This window comes from Gekko japonicus, unplaced genomic scaffold (genome assembly GCF_001447785.1).
Source record: "Gekko japonicus isolate JY-2015 unplaced genomic scaffold, Gekko_japonicus_V1.1 scaffold246, whole genome shotgun sequence".
Taxonomy (NCBI): domain Eukaryota; kingdom Metazoa; phylum Chordata; class Lepidosauria; order Squamata; family Gekkonidae; genus Gekko; species Gekko japonicus.
The window spans coordinates 688,151-703,465 of NW_015162482.1; the positions used below are offsets into that span (position 1 = coordinate 688,151).

At 46.5% G+C, this 15,315-nt stretch overlaps 1 protein-coding gene across 2 annotated transcripts in view; it reads right to left on the minus strand.

Annotated features, from left to right (window-relative positions):
* Positions 1-15,315, minus strand: part of LMBR1L (limb development membrane protein 1-like) — a 50,009-nt gene that overhangs the window by 13,571 nt on the left and 21,123 nt on the right. For both annotated transcript variants that reach the window (XM_015405885.1, XM_015405884.1), the window contains exons 2-7: positions 6,816-6,897; positions 5,333-5,369; positions 3,853-3,992; positions 2,507-2,610; positions 2,284-2,410; positions 886-954 (exon numbers count right to left, since the gene is read on the minus strand). In XM_015405885.1, coding sequence (XP_015261371.1) covers positions 886-954; positions 2,284-2,410; positions 2,507-2,610; positions 3,853-3,992; positions 5,333-5,369; positions 6,816-6,897 — 559 coding nt within the window. The remainder of the gene's footprint in view (positions 1-885; positions 955-2,283; positions 2,411-2,506; positions 2,611-3,852; positions 3,993-5,332; positions 5,370-6,815; positions 6,898-15,315) is intronic.

Sequence of the window (15,315 nt, forward strand, 5' to 3'; positions counted from 1 at the left end):
GACAGCTGTGCCAGAGCTTGTGACTGACCCAAGGTCACATCAGCAGGTGCAAGTGGAGGAGTGGGGAATCAAACCCGGTTCTCCCAGATTAGAGTCCACGCACTTAACCACTACACCAAACCACTACACCAAGAGGGAAGAAAGGAGAGAACTATGCATGCTGTCCAAAGGTCCTGAGATATAAGAAACATGTGACAGGCACACAGAGAGAGAGACAGACAGGCCTTAATATTATTAGGTCTACTTTGATAAAGCTACAGCCTGGAAAGCACTTCTGCTGTACGGGCACACCCCCAAACAGATGGGTGCAAAATTCTCATCCAGTACGTGGATTTGCTTCTCTTAGCAGAAATGACATTATGTCTTAAAGGAGCCCTTTACATGTCGCACAAAGGCAGGAGGAGTTGTCTGATCTGTTTTTCTTAAGAGGTTATGTACAGCAAGTTAGGAATGGTGCATCGTTCCCTAAACTAAGGAAACTGGAGCTCAGGAAAGATTTGTTACCCAGGGGAGGAAAGCACAGCTGAGGTGGAAACATCTAGAAACCCTTCCATGTTACCTCATCTTTGTCCCTCCCTTCCTCCAGGGAGCTCTGAGTGGCAGACACAGCTCTTCCCTCCTCCATTTTATCCTCACAATTGCCCCTGGGAGGCAAGTCAGGCACAGAAAGAAAGAGGGACCGGACCAAGCCCACTCAATGACATTCACGGCATACCAAGGACTTGAGCCCTGATTCCCCTAGGCCTGCCCCGGCACTAATCACAACACGGTTGCATAACAGAGGCTAATTACACTCCTAGCATTCCTGTCTGGATTTGGGGGTCTGGCGTGGCGCTCTCACACTTCCCCACAGTCCTGCCCAAACAGGGGATCGGGATCACTTACGCAGCAGCAGCAGCACACCAAACAGGGAGATGCACGAATAGAGGTAGGGGAGATAATACTCCCAGAAGTCTGTGGGAGGCAATTAAAAGAAACAAGTCATTAGTCCAGGCAAAGCCAGTGGAGACCAAGAGGCAGCAAGTGCTGCAATGCCCTGTTCAACCATTCAGAGCACAGGCTGGTCTCTCCCAGTTTAGCCCTCCCCCCCCCCCAGCACCTCTTCACCAGAAGGCGCAGCTCAGGAGTCCAGACTTCCAGCCCATTCTTCCACCATACAGACTGTTTTCCCAGGACAAAACCTGAGAGTCCCTCGTGGGAGCGATCACCAAGGATTCGGGCTCCTGGTAGCAATGCTCCCTCTAAGCTGTGGAGTCTTGTGAGCAAGAATTCTACTTTGTGAGCTACTGACATTGAAGTTGTGAGAGAGCGATTTGGCTTCTGCATAAATTAGTTTGCTCTGGAGCCATCCTTCCTGAGCTAAGGCAAAAATGTGTGAGTCTGAAGCTAGAAAACTGTGAGCTAGCTCACACTAACTCAGCTTAGAGGGAACACTGCCTGGGAGTATCATCGTTCATTTCCTTTTTCTTCGTGTGCCCTCCTCAAAATTTCCAAGGAAACCAGTCCCAGTAGGGACGACGCTTGAGCTGAAGCCTCTGCTGTGCTTCTCCATCCCACGGGGGTCTTGCATGCATCTCCAGAACACTTAACCAAAACTCTTACAGTCCTGCAAGATTATAAGCCAAAGGACAACCCCTCCCCACAAGCCCAACGACCCTCAAACCACCAAATTTCCCAGCCAGCTAAGTTCCAGCTGGTGATCCATTGTCCAGGGCAGAACCATCATCCAGAACCAGGGATAATGTTCACAGCCCACACGTCTCGACACCCTAACCCACTAGGAACATCCAAAACAAAGCCCATCACTAGTAGCGGCCCAACCCATTTGATGCAGCTAGGCAGATCACCAAGTGATTTAATTTAGCTTTCACTGGGTGGTTTCAACAGGCAGCCTTTTGATGAGCCAAGTTTGTCGCTTGCTCATTAGAGAAGAGTTTTGCTTACATACTGAATTCAAGGCTCGAGGCACCCGATTCTGTTTCTGCATAAGTGGGTGTATAAAACCATTGAAAAGGGGAAGGGAAAATAGCCTTAAGACGCATGCTGTGTGTTTCTGGTCAACTTGTTTTAAACCTCTGCATTAGACCACATACATCCCCTCCAATTATTGCTTGCGATAAGAGTCCAGGAGCTTACAGCCTGATCTCTATGCATGTTTATTCATTTGAAGAATTGTTCTTCCCTCTTCCTTCTGAGTACACAGACCTCAACAGGGGATGGTCTCCTCTCCTCTTTTGAGTACACAAGCCTCAACAATCGCAAAGACCGGGAGATGCCACTCACCATAGAGAGATTCCCTGCTGGCTGCGTCATTGTCCACAATGGCCGATGCGACCCAGACCATTCCCAGCACCAGCAAGGTTAGCAAGAGGAGCACCACGAAGGTCTCGTATACGCGAGCCATGATCCCCTGGAGAAAGAAAGGACACAGAAGGGGCTGTGCTGCTTCCAAGAGTGGAGGCGGACGGAATTAGGGCAGGGGACATGGCAGAGGGACTGCTGGTACCTTCTTTGACCCTGCAAAGCCTTCGGCCTCAGTGAAGAAGTAGGCAAAAGGCATAAGGAAGACAAGGGAGAGGTTGGAGAAGAGGAAAACCAGATTCCAGAGCCCTGCAGAGGAGGAGACAAAAAAGGCTTATGTGAACAAAGGCAAATCTCTAAACATGGAGTGCCTACTTTCCCAGATGTGCACTGTTCCCCACCACCACCTGCCCCCCATTCTATGACTGGAGATCGCCCCAGGGCAATCAACTTACACCAGGTCAACCCCCCCCCCCTCTTTTTCAGACCTGGATCCTGCCTGACCTATTCACTTCCAAAATATTACCTAGGGGCCTACTCCTACTCTCAAGCCAAGCAATAGCATCAACCCCTCCCCCCAAAAAAAGAAAACTATGCTTGAAGTTCAGAAAGCCAGATTCTGGAAATGCATTGCTGAACAGTTACATAACTACTGTGGCTGATCCACTGAACTAGACCTAAAATTCAACACCCCCCCCCCCAAAGAGACACCCCCCTCCCCCAGCCACAAGGAGCAGTTTGCCTGAGACCGTGGCTTGTATGCAACCATCCCTACACAGACGGCAGCTTTCCCACAATCTTTTCCACTCCCGCATCGTTCAGCTCCTAGCAAGATCATTCCCGGAGCTTTGAGCGTTCCGCAGAGGAACAGCTGCCTGGGCCAAGGGGTGTGTGTGTGTGTGTGTGCTGAAATGAGGAGGGATGGGGAGGATGGAACTGCCCTCTCTTCTCAGCAGCTGCCCTTGTGAAAGAAGAGCCGTTTCCTCCCCTGATCCTTCCGTCACCCCAGCCCCACGACTGCTCTTCCACAGGGATGCTAAAGTTCAGGAAGGACCTTCTCTGGGTGATGCAGGAACACACGAGGAATGTGGGGAAACTCCGGCTTCTGTTCAGAAGGCCGATACAGGCTGAGGCCACTTGTGATAAGCGTGACTGCCATCGTGTAGGGAGGAATGGAGCTCAAGGAACACTGATGAGCCACAATACGCAGCAGCGACGCCGGGACTGGAGGCTTTAAAGAATTCAGTCATCTCTTGTCGTGGCTTTCATTTGTAAATCTTGCCCAAGCAGCCATAGGGTCTAGAAGTGTGTCCCCTTCAGGTGTAAATCTCTGGAACCTAGTGGATGCCAGGTTCTGGACACCACTGTGGCATTCCCAGTAGAATGGAAGCAATGCTGTACATTACAACCCTAGCTATTACCAAAAAGACCTCTGACACGTGCAGCTCCTCTGTCTCTCTGTAAGCAAAGCACACCCCTATGCCCTTCCAACATGAAGAGAACTGCTGGGAGCCCAAACTGCTTGCACTGGGCAAGCTTCGGAGAGCTCACCATGGATGAGGGAGCCATTCAGCCACTGGATGTAGTAGTTCCGTGGAAAGGACAGCAGGACTTCGTTGCTGATGATGGAGAAGGGCAACAGGAGCACGGCGCCGAGAGAGACCGCCAAGGTGAAGGTGCACAGCCACAGCCTGGGGACAGGAGGAAGAGAGAGTCGGACATGTGCCCGAAAACTGCCCTGGGGTGTCCCCCTTCCAAGTGACATGACTCCTCTCCTCCTGGAAGAAGACCTGGTTTGCACAGCCTGGAGACGGAGGCAGCAGAATGGACTGGAGGTGGTGCGTGCTGACATTGAACACCGCCACGGGGGAAAATGACCCTGAAGTTTGTGTGTGGGTGCATGGCAAACAGAACCTATCAGAGGAAAGGCCAGGAAGGCCATTTGGCTTCGAGCTCAAGGGTGGCCTCAAACTGAGATGCTTGTTGAGTTTCACAACTTACGCACATCCCTATCAGACAAAAATGCATCCAACACACTGAGCTCAGACCTGCAAATCTACACATTTCATCATTTTAAGAAGTTTTGTTATTCGTGGCAACAAATCCTCAAAAGCCACAAACTGCCCAGGCTTATCTGGCCCTCTGTTTACAGAGAATCTTTAAACAGAAGGGTTCCTCCACCCTGCAGTTTGAAGCAATACCATTCATTCTTCTGCTTCAGCACATACTTTCCCCTTCCCTGGCATGCCTGAACCAGGCACGAAGATGGCCAGCTGCAGCATCAGCACAGCCAAATACCATTCCTCCCCCCCTCCCCCAAGGAGATCTTGCACAACGGTTCTCTCACCACCTGCTGTCTTGTCACTGCTCCTTTTCTATTCTAACAACCTATTTCCCTTCTCACATAACATAACCACACGACTGAGGGGTCCTAAGCTCCTGGCCTTGCTTCTGTGTCTGCTAGGTTTCGCTTCCTCCTTCAAGGAGACAAAAATTCCTTGTGCTGGCACTACAATGTCTTCTAGCAATGGAACTTGGAAACACCAGAATATTTACACCCTTCACAACGGTACGGGATACTTACAAAAATATTGCACACAGACATGTCTAATCATTGAAGAAATGTAGGCACTAATCCTTGAGCCTTAGAGGGAAACTGTGGCTTTTTCAGAGGTTTGCAGAATTCTGAACTCATCTGTTACTTTGGATGGATGTAATTAAGGCAAAACGCAAAGCGGCCTTCAGTTGCTCAACCTGTTATGCAGGCCAGTTGAAGATGGGATGCAAATTGTCTCCCTGTATGTATTCGTTGGAGGACTGAAGTGTTGCGTGGAGAAGTGCTGGTACCTTTGTAACACCCTTTGCTGTTCAGTTGTTATTTCAATTATACTGCAGCCTTGTTTTTAAAGGGGAGAGGGGAAACATGCACACTAAAACCCATGAACAGAAAAGCTGTTATTGGGTTCAGCAAGAGGAAAAGAGAGATCAAAGATGACAATAGGGTCAGTACAGGATGCATAAAGGAACTTACGCAATTCTGTTGACAGCAGCATCCTCATCCTCATCAACTAAGAGAACAGAGGAAAAAGAGTTCCTGTTAGTTAAGGCTCCACTTCCAAGCCCATTTGCAACACGTAATGGCTAGGAAGAGACTCAAAGGACATTTCGGTTTAGCAATACGAATGGGTGTTCCAATCTGCTTCCTGCCACAGGTTTAGTGCAGGACTGTTTTGCGCAGGTCTCTCTGGACCACCGTGATGCCAGGAACACCTTCAGCTCCTCTGTGTAGCCTGTACACAACAGCTGCTTTTTGCTCTCTCCAAGTCCAGCACAAAATATAAGGGACCGTCACATTGCCACTACCGCAAACAAAATAGTACGTATTCAATTGCTGCAATCAGTGGCCTCACACCAGCCTCTCAGATGCAAGCCTGGCTCATGTTAAGGAATGAAAATTCAGAAGTTCCCTCCAACATCAAACGACAGAATCGATCACAATTTGGAAGCGTGGCAAAGGCAGCCGGCCTTTGCGCCCCAAGGGCCCCGTTTCCTAGGCTCATGGCTGCCCCAGCAATTTGGTTAAACAACAGCACAAACAGTCTCTGATGAGAAGGAAGAGCCCTTTCCTCCGGGGATGGCTACAGATATATAAAAGGACTGCTTGGAAAGAGGCAGGGCCCTAGAGAATGTGGCCTCCCTAAGGCAACCCGCTGGGGGAAGAAGGAGAGATGCTTAGTCACTGTTGGCTTCGCTTGAAAGAAGCTGGATTCTGCACAGCAGACAACAGAGCAAGCCGACTCAAAAGGACTGATCTGGTTCACAGCAAGTGATAATCAGCTGGACTCTCTCTCCCTCCCTCTCCTCCATGCAAACCGAAACATTTGCCCGTGAAATGCCAAAAGGGCCACTGTACACCAGTCTTAGAGGCTGCTTTTAAACAAAGCAGTCGTGTCCGGCAGGCCAAGGTCACACTGGAGAAGAGACCCCAGTGTTGCCGGCCCTCTCGTCTCATGCAATTCTGCAAGCTATCCAATTGCTGGAGGTGGAAGACTTTATTGGTCTACAGCAGGAGTTCTTAGGCTCGGTCACTCTTACATCCTCAGGGCTTAAAAGATGTCAAGGTTCCCACTGGAACTTTTTGTTCTTGTTGCTTTGAATTTAAGCAAGTACTTCAAAAAGAATTTAAAAAGGGAGACACTGTCTTACATGATGCTTTATCCTTGGCCAAGGAGAAAACACCAGGAATGCAAAAAGCATTCAAAACAGTTGAAATGGCACAGATACCTCCCCAAGAAACCCTGAATGCAGAGTAGGGAACACAGCTTGCTGTACCACACACGCCAACAGGGTTGGCACCTTCTCCTGCTGTAGTCATGACACACGGGGGGGGGGGGGGGGGGGGGGGACGACCCCACACACAACTGATAGCATTCCAAACCAAGCACGCTCTCCAAAAGCCATAGGATTCACAAGCCACAGCCTTGTGCCATACAAGTTTCCACCCTCCCACTTACCAGTGAAGTCTGTGTGCCTTTTGAAGCGGGTTAGAATGAAGTGGCAGAGGATGTAGAGGCTGGCAAAGAGAAGGGTGCAGATCTGCAGGAAAACAAGGAGACACAGGTTAACACGCTAGCCAGAAGCCAAACGCCAACTTTTCTACTGACCCCCAAAGACAAGCAGCCTGTCCCATCCAAAGCAACAGCACCATGTGGATTTCAAAAGACGGTAAACATAATCTTCCCCTGAACCTAAAAGTTCAGAAAATGCAATTCTGTCAGTACTTCACATCACCTCCAGAAGTGACTATACTTAATGTATCACCCTCATCAACACATGGGGAAAGATATCAAAGGAATTACTATGAACTATAAACAGACGACACAGTTATAGCGGCCACATTCCTGCTACTGATGACCCTATTTCATGGTGGGTTGAAAAGGGTAGCCAGTGTGCAGCTCAGGGGCTGAACTGGTGTAACAGAAAAAAACCCAGAAAGTCAGACAGGATTGCTGTTGCTTCCCCCCTCTTCCCTCTCCTCCACACTCCAGCCACACGTGAAACTTATTTATGACTGATCTAACTATGTATGGCTGCATCCACACAATAAGGCAATATTTCCCCTGAAATTTTTGGCTACAATGCCACCATAAGGCTTGGGGGGGCTTTTAAAAATGAGTAAATGCTATTGAGAACTAGCATTCAAACAATGTACTGCTATGATCGCTTTAGTCAGCTTCCGTTTTTCATAAGGTCTCTAACTTTCCACTGTGGAGTTGTAAGAGGAAAGGTGCAGGCCGTTCTTTCCCCCCTTTAGCTCCACAGAAAAGGGGGACAGAGACTTTTAAAAAATCTGATTGTGACAATACATCATTACAATGTTAGCTTGCAAAAGCATTTACCAGTTTTTAGGAAAAACTTTCAAAAACCATATAGTGGTTATTGCTACAGGAAAAGCAAAGTGTATTCTTTCCTAACACTGTGATAGCCTTGTCAAATAGGTAAGGAAACACTCAAACCATCCAACAAACAGGACATGAGCCAAACCAGTAGGTGTTCAAGCATCCCTATCACAAACCCTGAAGCATATGTAGGAAATGCCAAGTAGGCGAGATAGCCAAAAGCTCAAGTGAACCACAGGAACAGCTGGGTTCATTCACTGTGCACTTGGCTCAGGGTCAATATATACATTGTTCAAGCCGTGAGCTGGGTTCAGTTACACAATTACTTCCCACATTGAACGTGACACAACCTTGGTTAAAACTTTTTTACATTTCACAAGCTGCTTTGGATAACAGGAACAGAAGACTGAGTTATAAATACTCAAAAATAAATCCTTATATTTTTATATTTATATTTTTATTTTATACATTTTAATACATTTCATATATGCTTGTGGTTTATGGATTTTGACAAATTCAGTTTGACTACCGTATTAGATTGCTGGGTTTTGCTGTGAATAAACTATTCTATTCCCAAAAATAAATCAATGGAAACACCAAAGTGTCCATGTGAACAAGGCAGGGCTAAACCCGAAAAATTCAGCGCTTGCCTGGCACTCTGCACAAGCATTTCTGAAAGCATTCACCTTCAAAGGAACAGAAGACTGAGTTATAAATACTCAAAAATAAATCCTTATATTTTTATATTTATATTTTTATTTTATACATTTTAATACATTTCATATATGCTTGTGGTTTATGGATTTTGACAAATTCAGTTTGACTACCGTATTAGATTGCTGGGTTTTGCTGTGAATAAACTATTCTATTCCCAAAAATAAATCAATGGAAACACCAAAGTGTCCATGTGAACAAGGCAGGGCTAAACCCGAAAAATTCAGCGCTTGCCTGGCACTCTGCACAAGCATTTCTGAAAGCATTCACCTTCAAGGTTTTGGTATTGACCTTTAAGGCCTTGAGAGGGCAGGGACCAACATATCTATGGGAGAGCATATAGCTGCCATATAGTTTATGGGCCTGGGTTCCCCACCTGTTGTTGTTGTTGTTCAGTCGCACAGTCAAGTCCGACTCTTTGCGACCCCATGGACCAGCTCCCGCCAGGCCCTCCTGTCTTCCGCCGTCCTCTGAAGTTGGCTGAATTTCATGTTCGTTGCATCGATGACACTGTCTAATCATCTCATCCTTTGCTGTCCCCGTCTTCTTTGACCTCCAATCTTTCCCAGCATCAGAGTCTTCTCCAGTGAGTGCTCCCTTCTCATTTGGTGGCCAAAGTATTTGAGCTTCAGTTTCATTATCTGGCCTTCCAGGGAACAGTCAGGGTTGATTTCTTTTAGGATTGACTGATTTGATCTTCTTGCAGTCCAAGGGACTCTCAAGAGTCTACAGGTCCCCACCTGTACCCCCCCTCCTATCATGGTGGAGGGCGAAGAACATTTTGAGATCTCAAAGATCCTGGACTCTAAAGTGAAACATGGCAAACTGTTTTATTTGGTGGAATGGTTGGACTTTGGGTCCCAGCAATGTGAATGGGTGGAAGTAGGGGGTATTCAGGCCCCTGGGCTCTTGCAAGAGTTTCACCGGGAGTTCCCGGAGAGACCAGGAGATTGTTCTTTGGGTGGGCAGAATGTCAGCTATGCTGTCATATAGCTTATGGGCCCGGGGTTCACTTTCATGACCTTTGTGCCAGTTGCTGCATTCCTTTCTCTTCCCTTCTCCCCCTCCTTATCACTGACCTTGTAGCCAGCCTGTGTAGTGTCTTCCCATCAATTACCTGTGAGATTGGTTTCGTTTCCCAGCCTCTTTCCCACCCGCGGGAGTCAGGCCGATTGGCCCATAGGTGGGTGTGTGTGTATGCTTTCAAATACCCTATATCTCTCTCCGCTTTCTATGATGTAGTCATTCCTAACAGTGCCTGTGTCTATGCTACCATAGTGCTAACAATAAAGTAAAACCTTCGAAGAAGCATGTGCTCTGTTGTTTGACTGTGGGTCCTGACAATTACACTCCTTGGACAACAACTTCCTGGTGATCCCCGGCCCCAAAGACATCTGGCTGTCCCCAACCAGGCCCAAGGCTTTCTCGGCCCTGTCCCCGACCTGGCGGAACTCTCTGTCAAATACCATCGGGGCCATGTGGGTTACCATCTTGGCTGGCGCCCTCTTCTGTTCTCTGTACTCACCTTATCCTCCCTCACGCACCCACAAAGTGGTCAACAGTCTGAAACTGGAAATAATTGGAATCCACCATCCGAATCTTTCAGATGGTTGTTTTAATGCTATTTAAATATTTTATTGTATGGCTGATGTTTTATTATGATCGTACATTGCCCAGAGCCCTGCACCAACAAGGATTGGGCGATCCGTAAGTCCAATATATAATAATAATAACCCCTGAAATCCACCTCCTCCTGCTGGACTCAAGAAGACCATTAAATTGCCGGCACAGAGTTGTCCAAAAGGAACAGGTCACCCTTCCAGAACTAACTGATGTTTCACCTGTCACATGGTGTATGTTAGGCAGTGTTAGGGCATTCTTGCTGTAGTGCTTAAACATGCCAAATTTAATTTTAAGCATAATTTTCTCTTCTCTTGCTCATGCTTCAGACTTCTGATTCTATAAAAGCACCAACGACTCAACTGTGCAGCGACAGATGCCAGTCCAACAGGTATGGGGCGGCCCATAAACAAAGCAGTGCTCATGAACAGTTTACACCAAGGCTTGGATCCAAAGAGACCTGCATGAGATTATAAAAAGCATTTCTATGCAGACACAGGTGATTTGGGTGGCTGATGACTGCCTTCAAGAAACAAACCCTCATGCTTCACAGGGCGATGCTCCAGAGGATCCCATTACGGAGCAGAGGGAGCTCCTGCTAGGGAAGAGGAATGGAAAATACCTCACACAAATGAATTTACAATCCCACTCCAGGTCCACATTATTCGGTATTTGTTGTTGTTCAGTCGCACAGTCGAGTCTGACTCTTCGCGACCCCATGGACCAGCTCCCACCAGGCCCTCCTGTCTTCCGCCATCCTCTGAAGTTTGCTCAACTTCATGTTCGTTGCATCTATGACACTGTCTAACCATCTCATCCTTTGCCGTCCCCGTCTTCTTTGACCTTCAATCTTTCCCAGCATCAGGCTCTTCTCCAGTGAGTGCTCCCTTCTCATTTGGTGGCCAAAGTATTTGAGCTTCAGTTTCATTATCTGGCCTTCCAGGGAACAGTCAGGGTTGATTTCTTTTAGGATTGACTGATTCGGTATAATAATCCTTTAAAAGAGTCCTTCAAGCAACAAAACAAGGATTATTTAAGACTAGTATATTTCCATTCTCCTACAACAGGTTGCTCTCTCTGCAGTAGATAAAGATGCTGCTTTCTAGAAATATCAGCAGAATACCACTCAGGGACCAAGTTGCATGAGTTCATAAGACATGGTCCTTCTTGTGGGGCAAAAATGGGGAACATATTTTCAGACTGAGAATGCCAAGCACTACAGAGGCCGTAGACACACCCTCCAGAGAAGGACAGTAATTAGTCAACTTAAGACAACTGGGAAATTCACAATAAAAACTGACAATAAAAACAGATTTTAAACCACAGCTGATTATTTCCTTGGTATTAATAAAAAGTATTGGCCCAAGCCTGTAAGGTCTCTCTTACTGCATGTTCTACAAACTTTGGCTGGCAGGAAAAAAAAACCCCTTCTGAATGTACATCAGACCCAAACAGGACTAGAGGAATAAGCGTTGATGGACCAACTTCAGACAGCCTCCAAGGTTAGCCTGACAGGAGATAAGGGCTGGGTGTATTCTGCTCATGGGTAGGATAGACCAAGTAAACATGGAATCTCAGTTTGTGGTACTGAGAACATACACCAACACAGCAGAAGCATGGACGCATATCAGCAACGAAGTCTTAAAGAAATGAAAAGTACTTGCATTGGATTAGGAAATGGGCTTCTAACTCTCGCACAGGTCTACAACCTCTTCCCTTAGCTACTAACCCTTCTCTCGTGACAAAGGGCCCCCCACCTCATAATCCAGTTACCTAACATTTCTTCCACAAAGGTAAAGAAAGCAGAAGTGTGAAAAAGGTGTTTATGCTAGTAAATTAACATCGTGTGTTTTGAGGACTGGAAGTTCCTGCCTGGGAGATGACGTGGCAGGAAGCTATGCAGCAGGGCTGGTTGAGGTGGTTTCTAAAAGGTGACCTGAACTGTTTGAGCCACAAAGGATGGAGACATGCCCATCCCAAACAAAGGAATCTTGGCAGCCCTCTACCCTTTAGCAACAAGTAGGAGGCAATCTGGCTTTAATCAAGACTCTCCTAATAACACACAACAGAACACAGCGCATGTCTGTTAAGATAGAGCTGCCTCCAGGATAAAGATGGCGCTGACCACTGCCACTACATCATCATCATCAGTGTAGACAGATGTTCTAGATAGACACCCCTGCATGAAAACCAGTGCTTGGAGTGTCACACTAGGATCTGGGCGATCCATATTTGAATCCCTTCTCTGCCACTGGAGCTTGCTGGGTGATCTCGACTCCCCCCCCCCCCCAATTCCAACCTATTTCACAGGGGTGTAGTTGGAAGGATAAAACGAAGGAGGCCGTAAGCCACTTTGGGTCCCCACGGGGGAGTGGGGTATAAAGTCATGAAGACCAAGGCTGGCAACACACAGTATGCAAGCTTTCAATTCTTCCAGAATTCTTCATCAGCCTGGATGTTAACATACAAAAAAGGAGGGGTGCAACAGACCATTTAGGTTCCGCCTCTCCCTAAGAGCAGCAAATGGGAGCTGATGGAATGTCAGAGAGACAGTCGAAAACAGCAGGAAAGGCAGTGGATGGGAACAGCTGGGTAGTGGAGAGTGTTTCTAGCTGAGTGAAGCTGTGGCAAAGCACAGCTTAAAGCTGACTGGGGGGGGGGGGAGATCCCAAATAGTGAAATAGGGAAGCAGTTCAAAAGTTCAGTGGAGAAGAAACTTTGTAACTTCTACCTGACTTCCTTCAGTGTTACCTTCAACCCATAAATAAGAGTAAAATAAAATAAATAAAAGTTAACTCCTTGTTTAACCCTGGGGTTAATAAAATGTCTTTTAGGACTTTCTCAGGAGGCCAAGGGCACCTGATTCCAACTCTGCCCCACCCTGCAATGCCTCTTAAGCCCACAGCGCTTACCAAACAGGAGCAGACAAAAAGGTCTCAAGATTATGGCCTAAAGCGTCTTTTTTTCTCCCCCCCCCCTTAAAAAAGTATACAGCCTGATGAAGAATTTTGGAGAACTCGAAAGCTTGCAGTGTTTGGGGACATTTTGGTTGGTATTGGTATATGGTATTACATACAGTTTGACCTACCCATCAGATCATGACTGACCACAGAACTTAATGCTACAACAACACATCTCAGATGTCTAGGTTCAAATACTAAGCCCCTACATCTCTAAACTTCAACCCCCTCTTCCTGATAAGCAATAGGTTCAGGACAGACAAAAGGAAATACTACTTTACACAGTAGTGTAAATACTATTTTTCCTATTCAACCTGTATGCCGAAACAATGATGAGGAAGTTACAGCTAGAAGAATAAAAAATCAGGATAAAGATGGGAGGAAGGAATATCAACAATCTTTGGTATGTTGACAACACAACCCTCCTCTCAGAAACTAAAGAAGGCCTGAAATACCTGATCAAGAAAATCAGAGAAAAGTTTGGCCTCTTCCTAAACATCAAAAAGACCAAGTTCATTACCACCTAGAAGAAGAGAAACGTCAAAGTAACAGTTGACAACGAAGAGATCGAATGTGTGGAAGAATTCACTTTCTTAGGATTACAGATCAACCAAAACGGCAAATGCAGTCCAGAAATAAAACACTGAATCACACTGGGTTGCACAGCAATGATGAGCATGAATCGAATATGGAAGAGCAAGGACACCAGCCTAGCAACCAAATACAGATTAGCTTCTGCTATTGTGTTCCCCATAGCTACCTATGGCTGCGAAAGTTGGACCATGAAGAAGCAAGACAAGAGAAAAATCAACTCATTTGAGCTTTGGTGCTGGAGAAGGCTCCTGTGCATTCCTTGGACACCAAAGGTGACAAGCAAACAAGTACTGGAGCGCACAAAACCAGACATGTCATTGGAAGGAAAATCATAAAACTGTGACTGACTTATTTTGGCCATGTCATGCAGAAGAACTCACTAGAAAAAGCAATTATGCTCGGGTTGGTTAGTGGCAAAAGGAAACTGGGCCACCAAAGAACACAGTGGCTAGACACCATAAAAGTCAACACCAGCCTGAGCATGGAATGACTCAAAGAAACAGTACAAGATCAGAAAATGTGGAGAGAGCTGGCCCATAGAATCGCCAAGAATTGGACGCGACTGAATGGCTAACAACAACTTTACACAGAGAGTGATTAAAATGTGGAATTCGCTGACAGAGGATGTAGCAATGGCCACATGAATAAACAGCTTTAAAAGGGGATTAGATAGATTCACGGAGGACAAGTCTATCAATGGCTACTAGCCATGATCACTGAGGGGAACCTCCACATTCAAAGGCACTAAATGTCTGAATCCCAGAGCCAGGAGGCAACAACAGAGGAAGGCCTTGGCCTCTATGCACAGAGGAACTGTTTGGCCACTGTGTGAGACAGGATGCTGGACTAGATGGTCCACTGGTCTGATCCAGCAGGGCTCTTATGTTCTTAATATTAGAAAAGGGCAATAGTATCCCTCAATAACAAAAAGGATACTTCAGATATTATGTATACAATGCACTCCGACCTGGATAGCTCATGCAAGCCCAATTTTGTCAGATCTTGGAAACTGAGCAGGGCCGACCCTGGCAAGTAATTGGAAGGGAGACCTCCAAGGAATACCAGGGCTTGGAACACAGAGTAAGGCTATCAAGCCACCTCTGTGTTCCAAGCCCTGGTATTCCTTGGAGGTCTCCCTTCCAATTACTCTGAAAACATCCAGACCCCACTAGGGGTTGCCAGACGTCGCCATGACTTCCAGGCATACAATCACACACACACACACACACACACACACAACTCACACACACACAAAAAAAATACTAAATGTACAATGCAAAAGGAACAAGTGTATTTCAGACTAATTTTATTCTACAATATTTCTAGCCTGCCTTTCTCAAAAATACCCAATATTGTTTTAGAATCTATAAAACACTTCAAATCAGCACCCTATTCTTTTTTAAAAAATACCTTTTTAAAAAGTTTTGTTTTTCAGACTCTGGAGAAAGACAAAAGCACAGGGGCTTCCCTAACTTCCTCTGAAAGTTGTTCCACCAGGCAAGATCCACATCCCTGAAGAGGCCCAAGTGTGGATCGTGACAGATCTCACCTATCCACAGGAAAGAGATCTCCAAAAAGTCCTATTCAGATGAATAAAGGGAGAGGTAGTCTGGCAGATATGTGGGTCCTAGGTAATAACCAAATCCTTGAATGGAACCGAGAGACTAACTGGCATGCAGTGAAATGATTGCAAAATGGGCGTAACATGTTAATTCCGCGTTATTTCT